Consider the following 17,149-nt stretch of genomic DNA (forward strand, 5'->3'; position numbering starts at 1 on the left):
AATTCGTGTCTGTACCTCTGCTCGGCATCTGACAAATCAGGGCTGTTTCCGGCCTTGGTGATCTGGAGGGTGGCCAGCCCTTTGCACTCTTTTCCTTGAGGGCCCCTAACTCCTGCGCACTCTAGACTTTTCTTTCCTCCCAAGTGGCTTTGTACTTGAATGACTGTACGCAGACCCTCTCCACTCCATACCCCAAAGGCCAAGTTCTCAGCCCACCTGAGCACAGTGAGTTAAAACCACCAAAGAGCTCCCTGGGCACAAATAGTTTCTAAACATAAAAAATAGAAGTTTATTTAACTTCAATTTTTTGCACTGTGATGCCAAAGTGTGTTTATTATCCTGATATTTGGAACTAATAGCGTCTTTTTCCCATTAAATACACTATGAAGTGCAGTGGTTAGATTCCCATTCCAGCCCACCTAGGTCTAATAGCCATATGTACTTTGAGCCAAGCTCATTTACAATAAAGAATACAGGACAAATACCTATCACAAAACTAATGATTTTTTTTTTTAACAAAAAGAATAGAAATAAAAGGCAAGAAAGTTTGTATTTATTAAAATGTATAGACTTGGGGGAAAGCATGTTTAAAGGAAAATGAAGATAGGGATGGAAGATTTGGGAGATTCTAAGAGAGACTTCTGGGTACTTCAAAGGACTTCGGAGGTGGAGGGCTTGGGTACCTGTAATGTAATATCTAATTATATGTCAGAGGGGAAAAGTCTCCCTTTTCTCTGACACAGAGTTGTCACCAGCTCTGACTCTCAACAGTGATACTTGGGCTTTTTTCGAGTCGTGTGGCTCACAGGTGGAATGAAAAGAGGCAGGAGAGGTCATCCTGAGGGAACTGAGTGGGAAAGAAGAAAGTTGAGGGAGGGCACAGGAGAAGGGGATAAAGAGGTGAGTAGAGTTGCCTCATGAACAACTATGTGATCTCTGAGTGCGCCTCTGAGTACAGTCCCCCTGAAAGGGAAAACGGTGTGACAGGTGAAAGACTGGCACTCCCAACCTAGCACCCGGGACCCCATCAGCTCTGAGCAGCCTGACTGCTGTCTGAAGAGAAGGGATAAATGTGTTTTATGGGATGGAGTAGAAAAGAAGGGAGCCATGGTTAGTGCTGTGAGTGGAACACATTTCTCTTTAAGGAAAAAAAAAAGTCCTGATTTGTAGTGTCTGCTGATTATGGTGGTATAAATGCTCCCACTGTGGGCATTTTCAAGCAACAAATAGTTTAATAGCAACTGGCTCACCAATTCTTGAATATTTAATAATCAGCTTCCACATGCTGATGTGAGCCGCTCCAATACACCACTCCAACAACAGACAGTGTGACTAACCACGTATATGTTCAGACAGTTGCCAATCCAACCTCCCTACTCAAGCCTGCACTGTTCTGCTCTGTGTGACATTTTAATTTTTCAATGGTTAATTATTCAAAACTGACAGAATATTCATGAAATTCAGTAAAAGAGTAGCTCAAAAAGCACATTCTTTGCCTAAAAACCACCAGAAACCCTAGGGGCAGAGGGCCATTTGATTCGTCTAAGTTTAAATTCAAGAATCATCACAGAGTTGGATTCTTGCGACTACATTACATTTTCTGATGACTGTGCTTTTTATGTGATTTTTTTTTAAGTAAAAGAAAAAAAAAATCAGCCATGATTTTTTCTGGAACAATTTAAAACACTTAAACACCAGGGCATGTTTTTAGTAAAATTGTAATCCATTTCCAAAGTGGGTGAGAAATGGAAGAGCGCATACCTGCTGATCTTACTCTATGTTCCCCGAATCACACTATCAGAAGCAGGGGTCTCAGACTCCAAGTGCTGGAGAATGTGGAAAGGTTTCTGCACACAGAGTGCCCCCCCCCCCCCGGCGTGGAGTGCTGGGGGACCTAAGCTCAGAGAAAGGGCAGCCAGAGACCCCAGAGGAGCAGGAGATGGGAGCAGCCACATCCCCTCCAGCATCTCCCTGCTGGTCTCCCGCCTACACAGTCACCATGACCTGATCCAGAGGTTTCCGTTTCAGGTCGGGCACCGTGGCCTCTTTGCTGGGATACCCGACGGGCAGCAGCATCAGCAGCTTCTCGTTTGTGGGGCGGCTCAGGAGCACCCTCAGTCGGGGGCCACAGTTGAGAGGAGTGGTAGTGACCGTCACCAGGCCTGCGTTCTAAAACGGGGGAGGAAAAGAGTACATGGAAACTTCAGCAGCAATGTCCGGCTCTGCTTCAAGGCTGGGGACATTGCAGTCCCCGTCAGACCTGCTTGTTCTTTCCGTTCCCGGACGTTGGGCAGCAAAGAGGCACAGGGGCATCGTGACTCTTGCCTGCTCTCCTCAATCCCCCCAGCCCCCACCTTCTTTTAACCAAACAGTGGAGAGGTTCTTGAAGAAGAAAAATGCCAGTCTTACCTTTCTTTAAGCTTAAGAAATAGGAATGGTTATTATTTCATGGAAAGAATTTTGGGGAATCCAACTACACTAAAGGAATGACAAAAAACCCAAGTGGTTCCTATGATCCAACCATGGACAGAACACTGCCCCCAGCTGATAACCCCACATCCAGTGAGAGAGGACCCAGCAGCCAAGGGGGGAGGCAGAGAAAATACTTCATCAACCTCTCCCCAAGCCCCCCAGATCATAAACAGCTGATAAAAATCATGTGTAGCCTTAAGGCACCTCCGCAGCTGGCCCTCTCCACCGCTGGCCCTCTCCACCATTGTCTCCCCTCCCCCAACCCCCCACCCTCCATCCCCGCGCCCACCTCCCCTGCTTTTCCAATCACCGCCAAGCCTGAGCCAGAAAGTTCTGGAACTGCCTTTGAGAGTCCAGCACAACTCGTCACTATGCCATCTGTCCAGATGGGGGCTTTGGGAGATGTCTCTTTCCTCCCTGGCAAATCAAGACCTGCACTCAGAATGATGCCTTATGGAACGCTAGAGGGCAGCAAAGTCAACACTAAAGTGGCAAAAGGCTGCTGAGTCAAAGGCCTGGAGGCCACTTGTGACCTGAGCGCGCTTCTCCCAGGACACCAGAAACTAATCTAATATTGTACATCAACTATAATTGAAAAATAGAAAACTATTTAAAAGGAAAAAAAGATGGATGGAGGTGCCCTGCGACACAGTGATTCCTATATTTATTAGTGTACAGAATCAGGAGGGGGGAAAAAAAGATTTCAGCTCCTTTAGGACAAATTTTCAAGTAATCTATTTCTCTTTTGTGCAACAGTGACCATACTTTGTGAGGTGTTTCTGACGTGCAGACTTTTCTTGGAGACAGTGAAGAAGCCCACAGTGACTTATTGTTCCTTGGCAGTATGAGCACTCACTCTGATAGTCTTGTTGGCTTGACTTGTTTACCGGTTTACTGTCTCTCTCCACCCCAAGACCCCAATTCCCACCAGAACACACAGTTCATGAGGCGACTATTCCTGGGGCCTCCCAGGATCTGTCACAGAGAAGAAACTCGGAGGGGATTTGTTGAGGGAATGACTGACTCAGGTGAAAGGCATACCTCAGCTACTCTGCTTCATGCTTAGTATTGCTCTAGCTACTAGGTAGATGGACTTCTTTAAGTACATGAACATGTTTCTAATGCAATACAATGTAATACAATGTAAACTCAACTTCTCAGGAAAGGAGCTCAGTGATAGAGTCCCCCTTATAGTTTTGAAGCATTTCATCAGCGCAGACAACAGCAAACACAGCTAGGAAACCAGTCCCTGGAACTTCCAGGCTCTGAAAGTGTGTGTCTCCCAACACCCTTGACCTTCACATGTCACAGATGAAGGCAAACAGAAGGGCCTTTCTTCTGAGCCTGCAATGATGTTTCAGGTGAATTTCCAGGAAGAATTCCAGCTCATTGAACCATTGTACTCACCCCGCCTGGTTTCAGAGTCAGTTTTCACATCAGAGTTACCTCCCTCGGGAATTCAACTTTACAATAACAATTTCCAAATGTCCCTGAACCAGAAACGCAGCTGCCCTCTGTGAATACAGCCACCGCTTGGCCCCCAAGCATCACCTCTCTCTCCAGGGCCAGGTAAGGCTGACCTACCTGCAGGGCGGCGAGGAGGATGCCACACGCGATGGACACACTGATCTCGTTATAGTAGTGGACCTTCTTTTTGCCATTGGCGGTAAAACCGTGTACTTGTTTGAAAATGAGAATCAAAACGGGAGCTGTGTCCAAGTACTCTTTAATCCAATTAGTTCTGAAGGGGGGAAAAAGAAATTTCAGAGAATATTTGCTCTTACGATTTTTTGTTCTTTTCACTACTTCGCTTATTTATGTTGCAAATAACAAGGTTTTGCCATGAGAAGACCAAAGCTAAGATTTGACCCAGACCTGATATATATGCTCAAGGCAATACAGTGGTGAGACCGGGCCTAACTTCCATAATTCCTCACAGAGGCAGGTTCAAACATTTGAACACCTAAACAAAACCGGGAAACTGACGCCATCGTTGTTTCATTGTAAGAAGTCAAACCAAACATCCCTCACCCCACCACCGTTTGTACCTCAGTTTCTTCAGGTCTGTGACCCATCGTTGTCCCATCCTTTTCAAGTAGTTTATTTTCTCTTCCTCCTCAATGATCTCCCGGATCTGGTGCTTCATGTCCGGGTCCTTCACAACCACGAAGGTCCAGGGCTCTGTGTGGGCCCCACTGGGGGCTGTTCCTGTCCCCCATTAAAATCAGAAATTAAAACTGCAGGGAAATGTGAGACTGTGAATTAAGAATATAGAGGGAGATTCACACTTGCTGAAAATGAAGTTACCTCTTCTGGCAAACAGCGCTTGGCGGCAGCCCCTGGTGTGTGGCTGCTGCCTCCTTTCATTCGGCCTCACTGTAGGAGGCTCTGCATCCGCTGGTTGAGGTCAAGGCCAGTGGATCTAGGGCTGGAGGGACCTAGCACTGCTTCTCGAACTAAGTGGGAGAAAAATGTCCCTAGGAACTGAATCAGGACCACAGAGGGAACTCAGAGGGGGAATTCTGATAGCCCAAATTCTCCAAAATGTCATCGTTTTGATATCCTTGAAAAAGGATGAAGTCATAAAGTTTATGGTAAAATGTAAATGGTTAAGTCGTTTTTAAAACACTCCTCCAAAGGCAATGGAACTCTAAATTGTTTAGTGCCAACACCAAAGCTCTGAGTATGGACTGTGGGGCTTGTGGTTTCATTGGGACACACAAGAACTCTTGGTCCTGGTTGCTCAATACACACATCAGTGTGTCTTCTGCCTCTCACAGACTTCGGGAGCACTCAGCCCACACCTTGATCATCCCAGGGACCCCGACAAAGCTTCATAGTACATCTCGGTGCCCAAGGAGCTTGCATTTCCTTTTAGGATCCAGCCATGGCCTGGGCCAGCTTCTGATCTGGATCGGATCACCCCTAAGTCCTAGAAATGGCCCCACTGTTCCTAGACCACAGTGACGCTCTGGTGGGATATTTCAGAAGCAACTATTCCTTTCTTCCTACTGAGTTATTTAATGGCATAAACTCTACATGAGGGGGGCTCAGGCCTCCAGCCTTGACGACGTCCTTGTTTGCCACCCACGACTCCTCATGGTTGAGGGGGCATGATTAAATTGTGAAATGCTTTAGCAAGTCAGAAGCTAAACATAAAGCACACATTTCTACATAGAGGGATTCCAGTTCAGTTTGTACCTGTTATCTGCCCAATAAATATTTGCGTCACTATCCTAAGAAATAAATTCATCCCTAATATTTTTAATTCTACCAAATTTATCTAAGCATCACATGTGCACACACATATATAGATACAGATAATATGCACAGAAGCAATTTAATAACTGCTACTAGTTAGATAAAGGACTCAACAATTTGGTGCATTTGTACTCTTAATTGAAATGAATAAAACTCCAGTCACAGAAGACTCTCAAATAAGGGGCTTGCTCTTATTTCTCCTCCCACTTTCTTGTAGTTCTCACGTTTGTTTGGGTTTTTGTTTGTTTGCTTTTCTCTGTAGAGATAGCAATTTACATTGAGAATCAGTGTTACTTGTTTGGTTTATTTTGAAAATTCACACAAGTAAATTTGGTAGGTCATCAGAATATAGTGTTAGAGCATTGTGGAGTATGATATAAGAGACTTGGTTCCAAAAAGAGAAATATATAAATGAGAGAGAGAGAGAGAGAGAGGTGTTTTAAGGGGAGAAGAAAGAAAAATATTTATCTTCCAATGTATAATAGTGTGTTCAGAAATTTCTGTTTTTAATGAAAGTTCATAATGCTCAGTCATTTCAGAAGTTTTGAACTATTGTCACATCTGCTCCCAAGGAGTTTCTAATAGGCAAACGTTTATAGAAAGTGGGAATAATTATGTTTCTGGCCGTCAGTCAGCACCTGGGTTAGACTTTACAGGTAAGCTTATCACTCTAGGCTTCCTTCACCGTGTTTGAGCTTCAACATTGCTCAGTATTGTCATAGCAGTAATGCAGCTGACATTCTCAAAGACCCAGTGTGCGATTACAGACCTGCTGTTTTGATGACATTCTCAATGACTTCCATTGGGACTTGCTCGTTACTTATGAATCTCACTGAGCGTCTCTTATTGAGAAGCTCATAAAATTCCTGGGATCTCATAACCATTTCCTCCTCAGGATACCGGGTGTGGGAGAATGGGATGTGTTCAACACTTTCCTCGGACTCCTGCCACTCATCAGCATCTGCAAATAAGAACAAGAAAAGTAGCAAATTAAATGATCTCTCTTAGTCATCAGGTGGCCACTTAGGAGAAGGAGATAAAGTTCTCAAAACTTTATGAGTTGTTGACAACATAGTAAGAAATTCCCAGGCCAAAACTAAAGAGAAAATATGAACCTACAGAGGTAAAGCATCACAGAAGCTGTCTTTTCCCTAATTGTGTTTGTCAATCCCTACACATGTCAATGTCCATTTTTAGATTTCCAGGAATCAAGAGGGACAGAAATCAAAGCTCAGGCCCCAACACAATGGGGAATCTCATAGTCTGGAACCTTCCCAGAAATGAGGAAAAATACCAAACCTACATACTTAAGAAGCCCAGTCAACTCCAAGCGGTATAAGAAAAAGAAACCCACACCTTTTGTGATAAAATATAAAATGTTAAAAGCAGTCAGAGGGGAAAATATTACCTCAGGAAGACTAATAAGAATAACTTAAATCCTAACAGCAACACGAATAATTGCATCGAATACCAGTGGACTAAATGCTCCTGATACAGGCCAATGAGTTACATGTTTAAGCCCTACTGTGTTTTTTATTAGAAAGTATAGTTGACATACAATATTATGAGTTTCAAGTGTAAAGCATAGTTACTCTGAGGAATTGTACAAAGTGACAGACTTTTGTAGGCAGAAGGGAGCAGGAGCAAGGAAGTTGTTGTAGACAAAAAACTGGATTGGTAATTGCAAAGTTAGATTCTTTTAGGACATGGCAGGGTCTATCAGGCGGATGACCTCACTAGTGCCGATCAGGCGATTCCTGGTCAACTGGTTTGTGATTCCATTTCTGGGGGATCTGAAACTGTAATTAGGTTTGGTGATGTGGAGCTTTGCATGTGTGACTCCAATTTGGGCCTGTTTTTTTGTCTTAACACATCTAGAACATAAGAATTTAGAGAGGTTGAAAGTAAAAGGCTAGACAAGTTATACCATTCATCTCATAAGCATATCAATATCACATTTTTAAAAATTAAGCGTCACTTTATAAAGTTATTATAATATTAAATTATAAAATAATATAACATTACATTACATATTATAATATTAATATTTAATTATATTAAATTATAAATAATAATTATAAGAAATTCTAAGAAAGCAATTTAAAATGTGCATGCAAATGTTAATCAATAGCAGAGTGAATAAATTGTGATATCCTCTGGAAATGAAATATATACATGAAAGCATTTTATCTGAATGTGAAAAATGAATGAACTTCAGTCACATGCCTAACCTGGATGAATTGTACAAGTATAATGTTAAGCAAAAGAAGCAAGTCCAAAGAATTTTAACATGATGATTCTATCATTTAGGAATGCATACATAGGCAATAAATCTGTAAATAAAAGCAAAGAAATAATTCCCATACATTCAAAGTAATAACTATTTCTGTAGGGTCAGGAGGAGGTTGTTACTAGAAAGGGACATAGCGGGTTTTATGGAGTGCTAAAATTTTTTATTTCTTAACCTAGGTGATAATTATATGGATATTTGCTTTAAAATTATTTGTTAAGCCATTCTTCTATGTCTTATACACTTTTTCAATAAGTATATTACATCTCACAATTTTTAAAAATAAGAAGGCCATAGAAATGAATTACCAAAGAAATCAAACATGGATCAGGTGACAAGAACTGTGAGGTTAGAACATCTGAAGAAAGAGAGAAGACAGCCATGTTCTCACTGGGGTGAAAGTTCAAGTGGGTAAGGTCTAGTTTAAGTGGGTTAGATCTTTAGTGATGAAGTCCTTGCCATGTTACTATTTTTCAAAGCACAACAACAAAACCAATTTTTCACATTCCTATTTCATATTTAAAATATCAAGGCTTTCGAGAAAGATTTAGAGTTTGAAACACTCCAACGAGAACTGAAAGTGTGAACAAAACTAGCCATGGGTACTTCCTCTTCTGAGCAAAGAGCATAATCCCAATCAGTGGAAAGTACCACCCCCACCCCCCGAAGCCCAGTCCACTCCAAGCGGTATAGCAACAACTCTCCCTCGAGTTGTTCACTTTCCCTCCCAAAACTGTTGAGGGAAGAAGAGGAGACACAGTTTTAAACCTCTGATGGCTTTTCTGTGTTGCTGTGTCCCTGGCTCCTGGTTTTTCAAGCATAGGAGTGACTGTTTGCAAAAAGGAGCTGAGCTACCCCACCTGACAAAGTGAGGGGAATAGAATTTGGGGAGAAAAGCCCAGAGGCAGATCTACAAAATGAAGAATCAAAAGATCTTTGGAAGGAAAAAAAGGCTGCCCCCAACTAATACATTGGGTAAGTGGTTGGGAGGTGGAGAAATCACTGAAAAAAAGCGGGGGGGGGGGGGGGCGGGGGGGGGAGGTGATTTCCATAGGCAAGTAGGTGTGAGTGGGAAGGAAAAACACTGACAAAAAAAGCAGGAGGCCATGGGCCTGAGGCTCAGTGCCACAGGTGGTCTCATGAGCCAGTTCTGGACTAGAAGGGGTCAGTGGGAAGAAAAAAGGGGTCATCTGTAATACTTTCAACAGTAAAGATAAATTTTTTAAAAAGAAAGAAAATAGATGTCCAAGAGGCGAGATGTCACTTTGGGCGCCCTCACATAAAGATGAGAATTACCCATGGAAACAGAGGGAAGAGAGCAAGGAGATCCAGGGCCTGAGGGTCTGGGACATTCCAGGTGGAATTCAGGGAGAGGATGGACCTTCTCTGATACTGGCTCCCACACACTTCACTCCTAGGTATCTGGGGACGGGGAGGAGGAAGGCAGGAGGGGACTCCCATGAAGGGGGACTGACTCCAAAGGGACTGGGAACCCAGCTACAATACTAGCAGGTTCCACTTTGCTCACAGCTCTTAGTGAGAAACTTCTTTGGACATTTTGCTAGCCAGGGCAGTCTGGCCCGGGACTATACACATTTAATGAGAAGGCCCAGTTACTAACTTAAAAGGAAGTAGGTGAGAGGGGGGAATGGCGACAATCAGCTCTCAGCTTTCCAGCAAAAAATTCTGAATCAAACCCAGATGTCATCATCACCAACCCTGAACTTCCTCAAATGTGCCAATAAAGACTTTTAACACCAATGAGACTTCCTTCCCCATTTGTTAGGCAGTCTGGCAGCCTCTGTAATCAGTACACAGTCAATGAGCAAGACCATGAAATGCTTCCTGAACTGAACGTAAGTTACCAACTCTTAAGATCCATTCAACCAGATTTATAGAAACAGGAAGGCAGCTTACAGGCATGACTTGGCAATTTCTGCAGCTTCTAAAGTCCAGGTAGGTGCTCTCCCTGGAGTCTAGCAGAATGAAGAACTGGCCTAATCACTGCTGGCTGGATTGTCCTGCAGGGCCATCTGAGCGGTGCAAGGTGGGGAGGGGGCCATGAAGGGGGGCTGCTGTTTCTGGAGCCTCTCCCAGGCCTGAAGGTCTGTGTCCCGCCGAGGGAAAGAGCCAGGCTCAGAGACAGTACCCAGCGACCAACACAAATGCAAAAGGCACCAATTCTCTCTCCTTCCCCTTGACCTCTTGAGGGCCCCCAGGAAGGTGGTCCTCACCAAGAGGAAAGAGAACCACCTCTGGAAACTGCACAGCTGTCCTGCCTCCATCCTAGGCCAGCCCAGTCACCCTGGCGAGTCATTCGAGCTGTGAAGCCCGTGCATTTCCAGAACAAATGTGTGCTATTGCCGTCTGCTTTCTAATATACGTCCTGTGCTCCCACACTTGGGGTTGGCTCTTGATACCAGGAGTAATTCACCTTTTATCGTTGCTTTAATGCCAAGGAACACAAAATTGCTCCATAATTAGGTTTAATGGCCAAGTAATTCTAGGTCACGTCTCTCCTTTAATGCTTAACATGAAAGTGTTTTGTTTCGTTTTATTGCATTTCTACAGAAGTTTCTTTTGTGTTTTCTGATTCTGCTCCAAAATTTTGGCAAGAAGGCCAAATATTTTCAAGCTATGAATCTACAGGCCAATTGGTGTCATGGCATCCTTGTTCCCTCCCTGCGAATTCTGGGAGCCTCTAGGAGCAATGTAATGAGGCAGAGGGAGATGGGCTAGCACTGTAGTCAGATTCTGAAGGTGAGGTTGGGAGCGACTTCAGGGCTCAACACCTGTCCTGGGGACGCCTCCTTTCCGACCATCACTCTGACTCTTGCGTGGCCTCTCAGTCAGCTACCTCCCTAGCTGTGGTCTAGACTATTTCAAGGGCAGCAACAGGGGTGGGTGGGGGTGGGGAGTCTGGGGCACCCAGATGAAGAACCTTGACGAGAGCAACACTACCCTTTTTCTATTTCCATTTCCAGGAACGTCCATGAGTCTGTGACATTTTATGGGAGCACTCTGAGGCTCTTATTTTGAGATAAACATTGCAACTTCTCCTTAGACCTTGGCTACAGAAGAATAGGGAACTGAAAGTACTAGCAGGACACCATACTTGACTTGTTCTCAGAAGAGCTTGTGTCTGACACGACACAAAGGAGCAGGGCCCCTCTAACGGCCCACCGTTCCCCCACCTCCTACCCACACACACACTGATTCCTGGTCTCTGAATGTGAACTAGGAATTCTCTGCGGGTCAGAGCTGGAGGAGGTGGGATTGGTACCCATACTATCCTTAACTCCCACTAGAATGGCCTACAACACTTATTTTACTGCTTTGTCCCTTCCTGCTAGTTTTCAAAATGGTTTTGGCTGGTATCTACTTGCTGTCATCACAAACACCTCTGTGTTTCTTCAGTAATGGAACCCTTTCTCTTCTCCAATTATGCCCCTTCCAAACCTGCAGTGCCCGCAGTGGTCCTCTCTTAGACCATGGCCCCCCAGCCAGTGGTTAGGAGCTGGGACTTGGGTGGCAGAGGAGACTGAGTTTAAACATTAATTTTCCCCTACCCTCTGTGTGACCTCAGTTGTTCTCACTTGTGTAAACAACAAAAATTTCAACAAGAGACTGTGAACTCTTCATTCAGGGCATATCTGCACATGGCTATTGAGGGGGCCACTATGCATCAGATTCATTCCTCGGTGGGAGGACTAGAGAGTGAAGAGGTAGAGGATTTGGGGAAAAGAATAATCAGGTTAGAGAACCAGAACTGACCATAGAGCTTTGCTCTGTGTCCCTAACCTTCAGTCCCTCTCCCCCTGCCACCCGAGGTATCTGATTCCCCACCAGCCTTATCAATACCTTTTGTATCCCATAAACCAGCGGTTCTCAACCTGTGGGTCGCGACCCCTTTGGCGGTGAAACGACCCTTTCACAGGGGTCGCCTAAGACCATCCTGCATACCAGATATTTACATTATGATTCATAACAGTAGCAACATTACAGTTATGAAGTAGCAACGAAAATAATTTTATGGTTGGGTCACAACATGAGGAACTGTATTTAAAGGGCCAGAAGGTTGAGAACCACTGCCATAAACTCTTAGGTCTTCAAATCCAGTGGCCTTTCCTCCATGCACTTTGCCTCTGAGCTCTCAGGGAAGTTTTAACCCTGCAGGCCATCTCCTGCCACCTCTGTTCTAGGTCATTCCCCTTTGCAAAGGCAGCCTAGCAAGCTGGCTGTGTGCCTGGGCCCTGGAACCAGGCTGGCCGGGTCCTCGCTCGAACACTACCTGCTCAGGTAGTGACTTAGCATATTTGAGTCTCAGTTTCTTTATCTTCAAAATGGGGGGAAATAACAGTCTCTACTTCACTATGTTATTATGAAGACTAAATTAATTTACTTCATGTAAAATGTGACACTGGATCCCGTAGTGCTACTTGTAATTATTATTATTTTTTTAATATAGTTTTATTGATTTCAGAGAGGAAGGGAGAGGGAGAGAGAGATAGAAGCATCAATGATGAGAGAGAACCATTGATTGGGTGCCTCCAGCACGCCCCACACTGGGGATTGACCCTGCAACCCAGGCATGTGCCCTGACTAGGAATCAAACTGTGACCTTCTGGTTCATAGGTCAATGCTCAACTACTGAACCATGCCAGCCAGGCTTATTATTATTATTATTATTATTATTATTATTATTATTACTATTATTAATAATAATAAAATAATAAAATTCGTGCACTCAGGGGGTTGGGTCCCTCAGCCAGGCCTGCTCCCTCTCGCAGCCCAGGACTCCTCAGGAGATGTCCACCTGCCGGCTTAGGCCTGCTCCCCAGGGGAGTGGTCCTAAGCTGGCAGTCAGACATCCCTCTGGCAGCTAGGGAGCCCTCTGGGGATATCCACCTGCCAGCTTAGGCCTGCCTGCCCCATTCACCTCTTCCTTCCCAGGTCAGCCATGACCTGACCACCCGCTCACTACCCCACTTCATTTCACCCTTCCCCGGGTCAGTGCCGTCCTCCCATCTTCTCAGCATCTTTCCCAGGGTTTGCTCTTTTTGCTCCTCTTACCTGAGATGCCTCCTAACCCTTGCCAATCATGTCCTACTAATTTGACAAGCCTGGTTCATCCTTCTGCTAACTCCTCACCACACCCCCAGGCCTTCCCCAAACAGCTTATGATCAGTTCCACCTGGTTCATCTCTTCGTTACCCTCTGTTGCCTGTTGATTGCCGTGTCTGCTGAATAAGACATTCAGCTCTGAGGACAGCCGCCACGTTTGTCTCTAACCCACAGGGCCTGGCACAGTCAAAGGTAGCAAGTCCCTACTTCGAGGCCGCTTTTTAAATTTCAAAGTCCTTGACCAACACCTGACCACCAATCCCACGGCCGCCCCCAGCCTGTGATGTGTCCCTTCAGAAAGGTTCCACCAACCACAGCAGGTGGGAGCCAGGAAAATGTCAGCCCTCCTGGCTTTTTACTCAGAATCCGGTGCCAGCAGGCGAAGGCTGACCACCTGAGAGGAACGCCCTGTCCCTGTCACTCATGAGTCTGTTAGTAACAGAGGTAGCTGACCTGCCATCAGCCAGCGCCCATCACAAAAACGCCACACAGCGTGGCCCACAGCTTTACCTTCTTCCACCTGCTGGAGGTCAGTGCTGTCCTTCAGGTCTGCATCCACCCAGGGCCGAGCCTCGGACCCGGCTCTCGCCTCCCCTTTCCTTCTCTCCACGCCTCTATCCGCATTCTTAAAGATCCACACGATCAAAACGCAGACAACTGCTATCAAGACCGGAGTGAGGGAATACATGCTCACAAGTCAGAGAATGGCGTGCGCACCTCCCCACACTGGTATTTAAGTCAACAGAGGGAAGGCGGAATGCCAGGAGAGGGAAAGAGGGGGAGAGGGGCGTGCCTGGAGGAACCAAGTGAACTCCAGCTCTGAGCACTTGCCAAGGAGCGAAGGTCACAGCTGAGTGGGTGGGTGTGATGTGGGTTTGGTAATGCACGGGTGCATTCACCTTTTTGAATTGTGTGCTCAATCAATGCATTCTTAGACAATGATTGCCAGGGTTGTGCTGAACACGGCCAGGCACCAGATCCTGCCAGCAGCGGTAGAAGGCATTCATCTTCCTCCCGGATGTTTTCTCTGAGAGCCGAGCTGTGTCTTCAATGTGCCCGGAGCTAGGAATCGCCCGGAGAACTCCTTTGTAATAGAGCCGATTTCCAGACACCAGCTCAGATCTGCTGGGAGAAAATTCCCAGGAGAGGGACTCTTTCCATTTCTTCACAACCAACACAATCTCCATGGCCAGGCCTCCCACTCATGAAAAAAATCAAGAGAGTAAAATTCTTCAAAGAGACTGTGGTGCGGGGACAGAGAGATGCCATACTGTTGAATTTTGGAAGGCTCAGATACACCTGTCTACTCTCAGTCGTTCTAAAGCAGTGGTTCTCAACCTTGGCTGCACATTAGAATCACCTGGGAATCTTTTTAAAATCCTGATTTCTGGGCCTCATCCTCCAGAAATTCTGTTTGGTATGGGGTGAGGCCACAATATTAGTAACAGAGAAACAGAATTTCTGGAGGATGAGGCCCAGAAATCAGGATTTTAAAAAGATTCCCAGGCGATTCTAATGTGCAGCCAAGGTTGAGAACCACTGGGCTAAAGTATCCTGGTGTGGTTGTTGCCCCAACACTTTTTCCTCCAAGTTAGGAGTCCTGAGGGCAGATGCTGTGGAGGATGGTGTGAGATACTTTTCCATCACTCATTATTAGAAATTAGTGGCCCACTGCATGGATTTGTGCACATTGAAAGGGAATCTGGTGTGGGTGAACCAGATTTGGGGCTGACAGGGTCCCAGTAGCAACCTAACCTATTGGTTGGAGTGTCTGCCCCTGGTGGTCATTGTACGTCATAGCCAGCAGTTGAACGGTTGAATGATTGCTTAGGCTTTTACTGTTGAATGGTCGCTTAGGCTTTTATATAGAGAGATTTTTGTTCCTCCAGATTCCTTGGCCATTTTAATCATTTCATTTCCATTGATGGCAGAAAACCTAATGTTGCTATCAGAACAATTCTACCCCTTCTATCCTACAATGGAGAGAATAAGATTTCTCTCCTCCCCTTCCTTTCCCTGATTACCTGCATCATATTCTGGTATCAGAGGAGAGGCGTTTGGGCCTGGCTTGGGGGCCCTTTTTTGCTGGGTTCCAGAGAAGGGTACAGTCTTAAGAGACAGGAGCAATATGGGCTCCCTCCGCATCAAACATCCTCCCCATTGCCTTTAAGCCCAGATCACAGGGCCCTTGGCTGCCCAATCTCCACGCCCCTTTGAATGGTTACTAAATCTCTGGGAGACTCTCCTGGGATTTGGATACTGGGAAAGGGATTGACAATCTCAGGCCTCTTATTCACTTTCTGCCTTATGTATATCTATACTATTTGAATACTTTCCTATTAGCATGTACTTTCTTTGTATTTTTTATATGATAAAATATAATAACATAAAATTTACCATTTTAGCCCTTTTTAAGTATACATTGGCATCAAATACAGTCAGGATGTTGTGCACCCATCACAACTATTTCCAAACTGTTTCCCCCACCGAAATAGAAGCTCTGTAACCATCAAGCAGAATCACCCACTTCCCCTTCCAGATCTAACCTACTTCCTGTCTCTATAACTCAGCCTACTCTATAGATACTCTCTATAAGTGGAATCATACAATATTTGCCCTTTTCTGAATGGCTTTTATTTCACTCAGCATAATATCCTCAAGGCGCATCCATGTTTTAGCTTGTATCAGAACATCATTCCTTTTAATGGCTTAAATGTGCTGCTTTTAGTAACTGAAAAATAACCAATGCGTGTGGCAGTGTGGTTGAATTACCGGAATTTATGTTCTAGCGCACGTCCCATGTCTCAGTCTTGTGACTGGTGATCAAGGGGGACGGACTGGCCCGTCTGCAGAGCACGCTGTGGAAGCTCCATTCTAGGAAACACATTCCCAAGGCACACAATGCTGACGTCAAATCTGATGGCCCTTGTTCCGTTTCCTTCCTGCTTTCCTAACATCCAGCCAGTGTGTTTGCAGGGGAAGTCAACCGAGTGAAGGGGGACTTTTCAGGAAAGAGACATCTTGGGTGCTGAGTGAGGTAACACTGTTCTAATGATTCACAAGAGCAAACTGTTATCACGCATTTCTATTAAGTGCTCACTTAGCAGGTATTATACCAAGTGTTTAAGCCAAAGGCTTGAAATAGGATGTGCCGTTATCTGTGTTATAATCTTATTTCAGTTTAAGTGTGAAGTTGGGGGCGGGGGGGTGGGGGGAGGATTAAAAATGTTTTAAACCTAACTGGCTGCACCTAAAACCAGTCCACGCTCACTAATAACATCAGAGGGTTTTATTATATGTATACTAGAGGCCTGGTGCACAAATTCGTGCATGGGTGGGGTCCCTCAGCCTGGCTGGTGATCGGGCCAATTGGGACCAGCCGGCCAGGGAGACCATGGGAGGTTGGCTGTGGGAGCACACTGACCACTAGGGGGAAGCTCCTGTGTTGAGCGTCTGCCCCCTGGTGGTCAGTGCGCATCATAGCTACCAGCTGGTCATCTGGTCGTAATGGTTGCTTAGGCTTTTATATATATAGATACCTGCCCAGAGGGCTGCATGGTATAGACATTTATGTTACCATGTGCCAGCACTGTTTCGACCTTTACCCACATTATCCCATTTAATCCACAAGATGAAGCACTTCCTAAAAAACTCCGTTGCTCCAGCAAGTCCACTTCTGGTCATAGGCACAAAAAAATGAGAGCAGGGTCTCCAAGAGATATTTGCACACCCATGTTCATAGCAGCATTTTACAACAGCCAAGAGATGGAAACAACCCAAGTGTTCCTGGACAGATGGATGGATACGTAAAATATGCTAAAGACAGTCAAAGGAGTATTATCCGACCTTAAAAGGAAAGAAATTCTGACACATGGTGCACCATAGATGAACTTGGAAGACATTGCTAAGGCTCAATGAAATAAACCAGTCACAAAAAGACAAGTACATGATTCTGCATACACAAGGTACCTAATACAGTCAAAGTCAGGCCCAGCCACAAGA

The 17,149-nt window shown here is 45.2% G+C and overlaps 1 protein-coding gene across 1 annotated transcript; it reads right to left on the bottom strand.

Moving 5' to 3' along the window:
* Window positions 1–262: 262 nt before the first annotated feature.
* Window positions 263–13,880, bottom strand: IYD (iodotyrosine deiodinase). The gene is made up of 5 exons (XM_036318097.1): window positions 13,658–13,880; window positions 6,503–6,694; window positions 4,521–4,680; window positions 4,057–4,213; window positions 263–2,169 (listed from the first exon to the last, which is right to left on the bottom strand). The coding sequence occupies exons 1-5, from the start codon at window positions 13,833–13,835 to the stop codon at window positions 1,987–1,989; spliced, it is 870 nt and encodes a 289-aa protein (XP_036173990.1). The 5' UTR covers window positions 13,836–13,880; the 3' UTR covers window positions 263–1,986.
* Between the last annotated feature and the right edge of the window lie 3,269 nt (window positions 13,881–17,149).

This window comes from Myotis myotis, unplaced genomic scaffold (assembly GCF_014108235.1).
Source record: "Myotis myotis isolate mMyoMyo1 unplaced genomic scaffold, mMyoMyo1.p scaffold_m19_p_7, whole genome shotgun sequence".
In the NCBI taxonomy this organism is placed as follows: domain Eukaryota; kingdom Metazoa; phylum Chordata; class Mammalia; order Chiroptera; family Vespertilionidae; genus Myotis; species Myotis myotis.